The sequence below is a fragment of the Nematolebias whitei genome, chromosome 8 (genome assembly GCF_014905685.2).
Source record: "Nematolebias whitei isolate Nwh7 chromosome 8, NemWhi1, whole genome shotgun sequence".
Lineage (NCBI taxonomy): Eukaryota > Metazoa > Chordata > Actinopteri > Cyprinodontiformes > Rivulidae > Nematolebias > Nematolebias whitei.
This window is the reverse complement of record NC_056505.1, coordinates 4,503,828-4,516,409: the sequence shown is the minus strand read 5'-3', so window position 1 is coordinate 4,516,409 and position 12,582 is coordinate 4,503,828. Positions and strand designations below refer to the sequence as shown.

Genomic DNA, 12,582 nt, shown 5'->3' with positions numbered 1-12,582 from the left:
TATATATATGTGTGTGTGTGTATCAATATAAAGCCATATAAACTATAAGAACAGATCGCTAAACATCTGACATGCACAATAATAAAGTCCTAAAGGAAAAATGTATCACGACCACAGAGCTGTACGCAGCGCTCCGATGTCTACATGGAAACGTGTCAACAAAAACTGCCGTAGTCATTAAAAATGTTTCATGCACTCACTGTGCAGGTGAATAATGCTGAGACTGTATTGTTCAATACATTCGAAGTCAACTTTGACCCCGGGGACGTCGTCTTCGTTGACGTTGCCATGGACAACTGCATCAGAGGTGGTGGCCATTGTTCATGCCGTCTGGCGCACCGTTTGCCTGACATCCGGGACTTAAACCAGTGACGTCATCCCTGACCAGCGCCACTGGCAGAAATGTTGATTCCCTTTATTAATAAGATTAGACTTCAATTTGTGACTCACAATGAGGCATTTTGAATCTTTTACCATTCACTTAATTCCAATTTTCCCCCTTTTCGTCCACATTTACACACTGATCTAACATTGTGAATAAACACATTCAAACAAGCGTCCTATGAGTCGGTGCACATGTTGGACGTCCCGCTCAGATTCAGCAGGAAGAGCATTTTCCCTCTCCATCATTTTCACTCTGACTGTTCGTCCCTGGTTTAAAGTGACTTCTCCTCCAGCAGCCAAACCTTTCCTCCACAAACAAAAGATAAAACTCTTCCTTCTCGTCATCACTTCTTTACGGGTCTTTTGCAGGACAGAACAGTAAGGAGGAGATCCACTCCACAGTGGCCAGCATGCAGCCCATCACAGAAACAAGTCAGAGTGGCAACAACGTCCAAATATCCGTTTGTTTTTTCAATGTTTAGATCTGAAGGTTAAAATAAAATAAGAATGTCACACACCCCAATGTGAGAACCACTGTAGTATAATAAATAACCCTGAGCCCAGTGTTGCCTACAATAATCAGCCATGTTGAATATCCACAAGAGTAAAACATTGTTTACTCAATAAAGCTACAAAAAAAAAGAGGATTAAAAAAACAAAAACAAAGTTTGGACATTAGATTCCCACCTTTCCCAGATGGCTGAGGGAGAATAAATCCAGGCAGCAGGAAGGGGGCTCCGGTTGTCAGACCAGCAGGTTTCAGCTCCGTCACCCCGTAAGTGCACAGACAGGTGACCAAGTTGACCAGATCCTTCAGTGCATCTTTGGATTCTTCCTCCTTCGCCTGTTCCAGCCTTTAAACAGAAACCAGTTGTTTAAATGTAATAAAAATAAACTTGTGTTAGGAGCTTTAGGAACTGAGAATTTGGTTGCACCTGAGCATGAGGTCACAGAGGAAAGCGTAACCCTGGCACATCCGGAAATCATCCAGCAGGGTCTGCGACACGCCGCTGGAGTCTTTGAGGAAGCAGGAGAGGCCAGCGAACATCTCAACGATCTCCAGAGGGGACAGATCATCAGACTGCTGCATGTTCTGAACACATGTGGACAAACATTCCTTCTCTGGAAAAGAGACCATTTGAAAAAAAGTGTTAAAAGTCATGTGTGACAGCACTGAAGTGATTAACGATGCAGACTGTTGTTACAACAAGGATTTACCACAGCACCTGTTGGACTTTTAACAACAGGTGGAAAACACAAGTGAGAAGGACTGTTCTTGTGTTCAACTGTTCAAAGAAAACTTAAAAAAACATTTGTGTAGCTACGTTCTAGCAGGTCATTCCAACGGAATAAAACCTGAAGATGAGCAGCTCAAGTTCCACAAATGGGTTCAAGAATTTTCTCAAAGGTATTTACAAAATACTGCTTTTTATTTTATTTTCTGTGGAGGTTTTTCCAGTTTAATGAAACTAAAACTAAAAATAAAAGCAAGCCTAAATATTTAATATGGATTTTTACAAAAGAAACTGGCGTTTTCCACTGGTCAAATTTTAGAATGTTAATTTTGTCCAACGTCTAAATATTTTGTCCCCTTTATCACGGTATAGATATACATGTAACTTGTAACCTTTTTTTTCCTGTTAGGATATTCAGATATGGTAATTGCTTCTGGATTACAGACCGAATTCTTAAAAAGTTTGGATGTTGTGTAAAATGTAAAAAAAAAAACTAAATTCAATTATTTGCTAATCTGATAATCCCATATTTTGTTCACAATGGAACATAGTAAATGTGAAACGGTGAAACTTGAGAAATCGTACTTTATTTGGGGGAGAAAATTGTGTAATTCTGAATTTGATGGCAACAACACGTCTCAGAGCCATGTTGTCCTGTGAAGCCTCCCCCCTTCTTTGGAGTTTATAAGATCTGCAAATCATTGCACGCAGTTTTTATTTACAAAGTATAGAACAACTCAGATTGTCTGGAAGTGAGGGTTATTTAACTTTTTTTTTTTAATTTCCTGTTCCTGTTTGACACATATGGAGAGTCTATAAACAACATTAAATCCTGCTCAACCACCACAACAACAACATAGACATTTTGTAAACATCTGAGAAGCCTCAGGAGCACACACCCTGCGAATATGACACATCTGTTATACCGTGTATGTATTTGACCACGTTGACGCTGAGGCCGTGTCTGGAGATGGTGGTGAGCACCTCTCCTGCGCTCCTCCTCCAGGGCAGGTTGTGAGGGGGGCACCAGGAAGTTATGGCACTAAACAGCAGCTGCAGGTCATCTTTTTGGGCCAGCTCCTCTGCTGGAGAGACGAAGGTGCACAGCTTCACCAGGATCTGCAGAAGCAAAAAGTGCAATTTAAAACATTGGGGTTGTTTTTTTTTTTTTTTCCAGTTAAAGGAATCAGACTTAAAATATCAGAATCAGCTTTATTATTATTGTATCGGGATACAGTGAAATTATTATTGCTCATCGCTCTACAGCTAGAAACAAACGGGTACTTTGAAAAAAGTGCCAAAGACTTTCATCACAGAAGTGAAGTGATATAGCTGCCGTCTGCAAGTGGCATTAATAGCGTTAAGACTTTAAACCAGTGAGCACATGGATTTAATGCAACTAATATAATTTACAATTCCTAAATTTTAACTCGACCTCTTGTCGTTTTACCTGGACAAAGACTTTTTGGAGCAGAGCCCGGCGGTCAGCCAGGGGCAGCTCCGGCTGAGTGTGGCCCTGGCCTGGAGCCTTCTCCTGGTTAGGTGGAGGCGGCGCCGGGTGTGCAGGGGGGACCACGGGGGCTTCGGTCATGTTGGGCAGGTCAAAGAACAAGTAGAGGCATTTGACCAGCGTGGAGGGAACGGACATGGTCGTCATGCAGTCCACGGTCTTCTGTCGAGGGGCAGAGAAAAGCACAAAAGGTTTTATTTTTGCGTTCATTTCATCCTGGACACCAACCAGAATCAGTTTAGAGCAAATATTTGTGAAAGGTTGTGTTTCTTATGTGTTTCTATGCGACTCTGTGGAGTTGGACACATTGAATGGAACAGCAGGCAAAGAAGAAAGATGGAGGGACATTTGCTGATGCTACCGGTAATTGTCAGTGGGATACTCATTTTAGTTACAAAGACAAGTGAAAACGACAAAAAACTTGCAAAGTGAGAAACAAAATCTACAAAATACTTTCTCAAATCAGTTAACGTGTCCTTAAATTAAATATATATATAAGCAAAATTAGTACTAGGCTGCCAGCTACAAACTTTCTCATCAGGATCAAATCCTTTTGATTTTTGTAACATTGATGAGTTTCGGTTGTGTTTGTGCAAGAAAATACACTGTGTGCACAATGTGACAATTAAACCAAGGGACTGCAGTGATTCAGAAATATATTTTATTTTGTTTATCTGTCTTAATAAAGAAAATTAGCTATGTGTAATGTTGATATCTGATGTTGCAAATTATGCTAAAGATCAAAAAAATTAGGAGTTGAAGGTGAACTCAGTGCTGCCTGATACAATTAATAATAAAGTGCATTGATTGATTCCCTGATTCATGATCTTTCAGGTGAAATAAAAACTTCAGCTCGAGATTTTTGCAAGATCTTTTTATCCTGTGAAAATCAACATGAAGCAAAAAGCTAACAAACGGCAGGTGATCTACACAAAGACTTTTTTTATTTTGCTTCTTTCCAGCCTGCCTGCTTAATTGACAATTTGGTGTGTTATAGTTCCTGTGAGCTGCAGCGTGGACAAAACTGAACGTGAGCACCTACGGTATAATGGCCTGAAATGTGTGTTCATTGTGTCTTTCTAGTTGTGCATGTGTTTGTTTGTGTGCGCTGTGATAACAAAAGAGAGGGTGCAGAAAAAGATGGCGTTCGTGATCATTGATGCGAATGACTCAGATAATGAGACACTGCCTCCTACACAATGAGAAGCTCGCAGTGACAAACTACCTACTTTCACGTGCACACGTGAGCACTCATATGCGACAAATTAGCACACACACTCACACACACACACACAGAGACACTGGAGAAGATGACCCCATCAGTTAGTCCACCCTCAGACACACTCAATTTCAACCCCTCAGCTGATCGATGGAGAGGAGGAGTGGGGGAGGGACAGAAAACAAAACACAACAGTGATGGTGAGAGTAGGTGGAGGAGTTGATATCTCAGTGAGTCGGGGAGAAAAAGAACCGGAGCAGAGAGATGTGTGTGTTTACAGGCTGATACGGACAAATCAACCTTGCTGCAGCCTAAAGTCAAGCTGAAAGCCACAAAACAGGTCAAACAGGAAGTGACACAAGGAGGTCACCCAAGATTTACAGACACACATGGATTTGTTTTCATCCTTTTATTAAAGAAAGAAACCCACAAAGACCACTGAAATAACTTCAACAGACTTATTTTAAACACAAGCTAATAAAACCGGCCCTGACAAAATTAATTTTACCCAAAAACTTAAAATTATTTTGCCCTGGTACTTCAGTCCACTCCTTCCATGGGCAAACTGACTGATTGCATGATTAAAGACACATGTGGTGCTAATTACAGGGCACACCACGCCCCTGTGTCAAAGTAGTTTAAATCTTTTCTGGGGGTAACTTTTTTTTGTTAAAAACAATTTTATTATTATTTTTTTATATAAATATTAGGGATGTACGATATTGGATTTTTGGCCGATATCCGATATGCCGATATGTTAAAACTTATTTGGCCAATAACTGATATCAATACAGAAATTTTTTTTCATTCAACCTTCATTTATACAGGTTAGTCCCCATTGAGCCTCGAGGACTCATTTACAAGAGAGCCCTGCTACTTACAGAGACAACACAGCTTTCTCTGCTGTGGAATCAAAATACTACATTATTCTACATGGTCTTTGTCAATTTGGCCCATTACCAAATGCAGATGCCAAAAAGGGGGCTGAAAATGATGGAACACTATAAATATATAATATATATATTTTAAAACAGCGCCTTTTATATACTTGTTATTTTGATTGAATGGATGATGTCCGATATTTAACTTTATCGCTAATATCGGCCGATACTGATACCATGCCGATAATATCGTGCATCCCTAATATCTATATATATAATTCTGTTGAACCAAAATTCTAAAGCAATGACTTTTTTAATCATTTTAACTTATAACTATTGTCAGTTATTAGTTGTTTCAGTGACCATTCATTAGTTTCTCTTTAACAAAAGGGCATGAATGAATTTGTCCAGGTCTGAATGTCGAGAACAGAATTCTGTCTGTGTTCAAGAATGAAAGAGACGAGCACATCAGGAACGCTGGAGTGAAGGGCATCCTGGAAAAACGAAATGGGCAGAGCTTTAAAAAAACAATATGAAGCCGTTTTATCCTCTGAAGAAGAAAGAGCAGGAGACGAGACGGAGTGAGCAGAGGATGAAAGGCAGCGAGTGACGTCAGGTTTATGGGGGCAGCTGTATGGAGAAGTGTTGTTTTTTACCGTCTCAGACACAGCAGGAAAGAATAAAAACCCATTTAACCTCGTCTCATCTTCACAAACAGTTCTCTGCTCGGTGGATGATTATTTCCCCTTCAGGTTTTGTGTTCTGATATCAAACAGTCACAAAAAGGTCAATATCAAGAGTCACATGTGAGACGTCATTACCATGGGCGTCAGAAGCATCTGTAATGTGGGGGGGCACTTTAGAGAGTGTGTGTGTGCACGTGCACACGCACCAGTGCACCAAAAACAGCAACATTTCACCTAGATTTCCTTTAATTCCACACATTTAAAACATGTTTCTCGCCAAATTTGTGTAGATTCAGCTGTGGGTTTTAAAGACATTTTAACTTTAATACACTTTAATACAGAGCGTCAGGTCGGCACTATTTGTGTTTATAGAGAAATAAAAACCATCACAAGTCTTTTTTACTTGTGCTCAACACTACTCATCTAAATGATGTTTCTCGTGAAGCTTGAGGACAATACGGTGTGGGGTTTTAAAGACATTTCAACTTTAATGCACCTGAACACACAGCGTCTCTCACACCTGCAGCGTCTCACAGCGTCACAGTTACTGCTAAGCTAACATGCTACAGACGTAGCGCTCCACTTCTCTCAAGCATCCTCCTAACATGAATATATGTTTATGATCAACTCCCCAGTCAACAACTGCCTGCACTAAAGCTCGTTAAACTGGCGAGCAACCCAGAGGTGTCTCCATCTCCTCCACCTGTGAGCGTTCTCTGCCGAGGCAGGAGGAGACGCACAGAAACACTGCTGCTTGGTGGAGAGTTGGAGGTAACCAGGAAAACCTGGAGTGGATTTTTAGTGTCTTGAGTATTCTCCTATTAATCAAGTGGAATGGATTTGTTCACGAAGAAAGAGAAACTGCGCCGACTGAACTAATGTTTCAAGGTAAATGTGGGGGGGTCCAAATGAACTTTTTTTTTTAATGTGGGGCAGGGGACACGTCCCCTTCACATATAATGGTTGCGACGCCTATGGTCATTACTAACTCAACTTTCTGCATCATTTCTGCAATAAAACTGTTCGCCTCATTACAGCTTCTACTTCCTGAAATATAAAAATAGGATAAAAACTGAAAGTAGTCCATTTGTTTCCTGTAAAAGACATTAAGACAATAAATAAAATCTGGATTACTGTAAGTGTGCTAAAAATGTGTAAGTAAGTACCATATTTTTTTTTAACTATAAGTCACGTTTTTTTGTATAATTTGCATGCACTGCGACTTATACGCCAAAGCGACATATTTATAGATGCTTCCCATATTTATAAACCAGTTTTCGGCTGAGACATGACCGTTTTCATTCATTCAGACTGAAAACATCGAACACTACCATTTTCAGCTGCTAGATGGCACTCGAGTAGTATGGCATGCCGTTGTGTCATGTAATAGATAAAAGTGGCTATTAATGACACAATCGGCTTGCCACAGCCTCCCACCTTCGTCCAGCTCGCCTGGAGCAACCGTCAAATCAGCTTGATTTTGCTGCGCCGCCCCGACGAAATGCAGCTAATTTGACCATTGAAGTGCATTTATTAAGTAAAAGTTCAGCTGAGACACATCTTTACTATAATGTCGAGCAAACAAATCGTCTGTTACTGCGGTCGTTATCATCAAGCTGCTAACAGGACCGTGCTGCTAACAGAACCACACTGCTAACAACCACACTGCTATCAGTATCACGTTAGGAGAACCTCACTGCCAGCAGAACCATTTTGCCAATAGGACCATGCTGCTGTAGATGTATTTCATTTTTCACTTTTGGTTTTGTATTTTTGTTGCATGCTCTGGTATTTCTTGTTGATGCTTTTTTGGCGAGTCGAGACGGTTCTTCTTGTCCTGAGCATTTCATTGCCTTGTTGACCTTATTTTGATTTGCATATGTAGGGCTGAGTACCGAACCGAGGTTCTTAAATGGCACAGGCCGAACTGGACCGGTCGGTGTATGGATTGAAACGTCACTCTTTTTTTGGTGTCAAGTTTCGGTATTGGCTGTAACGTGTCATGTGGTTTCAGCACACAGGCACGTAAAACACCAGATGTATGACAAACAGACTACATGTTTACACCCAGAGCTGTATAGAGCTGCCCTACAGCTTGTATGTCTGTATGCCGGTTACGCCCACAGACGGGGTTCATGTGTGCAGCGCGTGTGTTGTCGAACGGCTTTGACAACACACGCAACTTTCTGCTTACGAGCAGAAAGTCGCTCCGCGTTTTTCTGCAAGAAGAGAGAAAGACAGCAGCCTCCCCTCCTCCTCTCAGCGTTAAAGTCAGCCTGTGAGTGTTAAACGGACTGAATCAACATTCCACGACCGGACTCCTCTTCGTCAAAGAACTCCGAGGACGGAGCTGTGTCTGTGTTTCAGCTAGTAAGTTTACGTTTGTTAACGTTACTGCAGCTTAACACGTACATCGCGGTGAATGAAACTAGAATCCATGTAACGCTAACTTTAAGATATTAGTGTGTAAATTTATTTTATCTACGTAGCTAGCTAAACTCAGAAGTTAACTAAAGATTGACAGTAACAGATGAAGCTTAGCTTGTACAACTGTGCTCATCCATCGAATCAGCTGCTAAAATGGTTCGCCTAATGTTCACCGTTTGTTTATGTTCTCCTCACGGGAGGTTCTGACCCAGATGTGAGGACAGAAGCCTACAAAAGAAAAGACAGGTGGGGGCCACAGGACAATCACAAACTTTGTTGTTAAAGTTTTCTGCCTTTTTCTACGGTGGAGCCTCCATGGTGGAGGTAAGTAAACTGTAAAGGATATTGTTGACCAGTTAAAACTTTTATCTCTCAGCCTAGATAATGTTTTTTGAGCAATAATAACACAACCATGTTATTGTTGATGTTTTGTTCTCATGTCAATTAGGGAGAAGACAAGAGCCCTAAACCCCAGAGAACCACAGAGAAGATTCAGGCAGAGACACAGAGGTGCAGATGTCTGCATCAACCCTACCTCAGAGAATCCAGTGACCTGCTGGTGGGATGTGAGGGACACTATGTCAAACTGACAACCAGGTTTCTGTGTGTGCAACAATCATCATCTACAGCCTCAGAGTGAACATGTTCTACTGCTGGAGACACCATCAGCCAGGAGCAGCTGGTTTGTGTCCAGAGAAAACAGACATGTTGATGTTTCTGAAGAAAAACTGTTCAGTGAAAAGGTCCTCAGTGTGTAGCAGTGACCATTAGACACTGACGTGTCACTGGTTGTTTGCAACTGGTCTTTTGAACTGGAAATCATTTGTTTATTCTTATGTAAGAAAACTGCTTGGAATAAAAATACCAAAGTTAAAAAATAAAACTCACAATTTGTACTGTAATGTGTAACGTAATTTTATTCTTGTTAGAATTAATAGTAATTACAAAATTGGTACCAAAAAAAGAACCGTCCAGGAACCGACACCGAAGAGAAAGTACCGACACCGGTACCGATTTTTTTTTAGAAAAGTACCCAGCCCTATGCATATGACAATAAACCTAAACCTAAATAACTAAGTAAGTAAGATATTGATTTTTCTCCACTTTTGTTGCTATGAAATGTAGGAACGATGCTATATCTATCTATCTTGTGTATGTTCCTTTGTACTGAAACTCTGGCACAACAATTTCCTGCGGGATCAATAAAGTTCCATCTTATCTGATCTTAAATGCAACAACTGCTGTTTCAAAAAGAAAGTCCAGCTGCTGTTAGTCCACATCTCAGTCTGGGTCTCAGACACAGACTCTTCAGGTTTTCACTGTTTGTTCCGTTTGTTAGAAGTTGTGAGGAAGACGGACTCCTTCTAATTAGAAACATTTTTGTTTGTACATCTCAAGAATGACCGCTTTTGTCTTGATTAGGTCAAAACTGTTCACTTATTATCAGTTCCACTCCCACTGAAGCTATATCTTCTAACTGCAGCTGGATTATAGCAATGCTGAATAAAATAAAGCAAAGGCGAAGAGAAGAGGAGGTTCATCACATGTCTGGAGAGCGTGTTTGAATTTCTGGTGCACTAGAGCAAGAAAAACAGCCTTTCGGCCAGCTGACAGCAGCGCTCCCCCACAAGATCTTAGGAATTCACTCTGAAAAGTTCAAAAGATATCTGCTAGCTTCAGACATAAAGCAAGAGCTTAAAGTCCGACCTTTAAAGCTACTATGAAGCTATTGCTTTCACTTTTTGCTTGAAACTGTAAAAGCTATTTGTGGGATGAATCTAGTGACAGAACAGATAAAAAAGGCAAAAAGGCACAATTACCTTGGGCAGCTTTTCAAGACAATCAGCAGGAAACGGTTCTACGAGTCTTACTCAGGCAAATATTTTATTTCTTACAGAAATTATGCTTTTCACTGAGATCCAAAAATGTCTCAAAGAGATTTAAAATGTGCAAAAACACTCACTACTGTTTTGCTTCCTACAAACTTGTTCTTTTGTAGTCAATTAGGGAATCTCAATCAATCAGAAAAGACACACAAGCACACGCCCAAGCTGTAAATGAGTATCGTATTCTAACTGGGCTTTAACAAGTTTTGGTTAACTTTTATTTAGCTGGAATAAACTGGGTTTTAATTGTAATGTTCATTAGTTGAGAACTGGTGATTTTTAGACAGACTGAGTTGACTTGTAAAAGGTTGAAGTGAAATGTTTCTCTACCAACCTGTCCAGAAGAGGCCAACAGGTTGATGGTGGTCAGGAGCATCCAACCACGACTCGCTTCCTCGCTCTGGTTCACCTCCAGGAACTGCACTATAGCTCGACTGGCTGCCTCTGCAGAACCAAACACAAACACGTACTGTTCCTAGGATGGCAGCGGTACACAAAAATCACAGCTCAGTACGCACATCCTGTTTTGAAACGGCTACATTAAAAACAACCCAATGTAAATAGCACTTATTTAGGTGCATATAGGCATTTCACTTGATTTCCTTTTTTTAATCAGATTTGAAACCACATTGAGATCAAGATGTCATCTGCCAGAGGGACATGGGCAAAAGTAAAGGTAAACAGCACACACCATAAGAGTCACATAAGCTGCAAACAATAAAAGAATATGAACAATTTAAACAACCATACAAGGCAAAAACTGCAATAATTAAATAACGACTGAAAAACACTGACGATGAATAATGAATCCATGTTGCTTCTTGTAAAGAAATGTCTGAAATCATTTCAAATAAACGAGGTCTAACAATTTTAGTTCAGACTGGAGGAGGCTCCACGCTGTTGAAGGAGCAACGCTGAAAGCTCGTTTCTCTTTTCCTTCCAAACTCGGGGCACAAGAAAAAGGAACATGTTGGAGCGAACGGCGTAGTTTGATTTTTGTAAGAGTGAACCCAATAAGACAGAACCTGGCCAAGCAGAGTCTTACAAATCAAAGACATCCAGTGAGTGTGTCTTTGTACGCTCCGAAGTCAGCTCTGGTCTACAGCTCACAGTGAGGCGTCTGCAGCCGGTTACAAACGATAAACGGCGTTCAATGACTGAAGACATTTAGCCGAGGCATTCGTGAACCAAACAAAGGTGACAAGGTTGATGAAACCAATGTTTGTTTTTTCTTCGAACTTTGAAGGAAAAACCGGATCCACTGCAGTAAAAGAACCAGTTTCACCCTCGGTTTTCGGACCAAATTGTCAAAGCTTCTTTTCCACCCTGGTATTTATAGCTGGCATTCAACTCAATTAGCTTACCTCGGATCTATGTTTAAAACCAATTGGAGAAGTGCTTCCTCTACCATTAAGCAAGGAGGACGTCCCGCCCTGTCAACAGAACCGGGCGCCCTGCCTCCCAAAGACTCAGGGCTTGCACTTCAGTTTGTTGTCTCTCCCTCCCAGTTCTGTTTACATTTGGGTGATGTCATTCCAAGTGAGTAACTAAGTTTACTTTGGAGACGGTTGCATATCCTCTCTTTGTTGAGCAATGTCGTCATAAAATTCTTGTTTGAACCACATTTCCTTCTCTGCCGTCACTGCCTAAGAAACTTGAACATTTCCAAACAGCGCACTTTAATGTTAGTGGGGGGTCCTTGAACTCTTTGTGTTCTCCATGCTTGTTTGTTGTGCTGCTTTTGTTCAGAACATGTGTGCCAAACCAAAAATTATTTATTTTTTTAAGCGCAAATACATTTACCTTTAAACTAGGGATGCGCCAATCTACTTTTTTTTTTTACTTCCGATCCGATCCTGATACCTAAGTCTGGATATCAGCTGATACCGATCCCGCTCCGATATCATCATCATTGATTTTATATGAGGCTGTAATAATCTCCTCTCAAGTACAATTTGTACAAATCTATGCATGCATGTCCAAAAAGGCAACTTGAAGTAAGTTTTATTAATGTTGGAAAAGTTTCAAAGTTAGAATTAAATTCTAACAAGAAACATGTTTTTTTTTTATTCCTAGCTTTAAAGTGGATATTAAACTGATTAATTTAAATGACTGTTTAAAGTTATTTTATTTATTTTTTTAATAAGGTGGAGACATAAGATTTTTTTTTTCTTCTTTCTGCACTCTTTTCATTCAATGTTTTCTTTTTGATGAATTTGTTTTGTTTATTTTGTCTCTTTTAAATGAATGAATGAATAAATAAATAAATTAAATATTAAATGGCTTTACATCTGCTAAGTTCATGTCATAAACCAACAGAGACATGTTCCTGGTTTTAGTATTTTACATCGCTT

The 12,582-nt window shown here is 40.2% G+C and overlaps 1 protein-coding gene across 1 annotated transcript in view; it reads right to left on the bottom strand.

Annotated features, from left to right (window-relative positions):
* Positions 1-12,582, bottom strand: part of wdfy3 (WD repeat and FYVE domain containing 3) — a 90,815-nt gene that overhangs the window by 75,428 nt on the left and 2,805 nt on the right. Inside the window, exons 3-7 of the mRNA XM_037680857.1 lie at positions 10,563-10,672; positions 3,070-3,291; positions 2,546-2,738; positions 1,320-1,506; positions 1,072-1,238 (exon numbers count right to left, since the gene is read on the bottom strand). Coding sequence (XP_037536785.1) covers positions 1,072-1,238; positions 1,320-1,506; positions 2,546-2,738; positions 3,070-3,291; positions 10,563-10,672 — 879 coding nt within the window. The remainder of the gene's footprint in view (positions 1-1,071; positions 1,239-1,319; positions 1,507-2,545; positions 2,739-3,069; positions 3,292-10,562; positions 10,673-12,582) is intronic.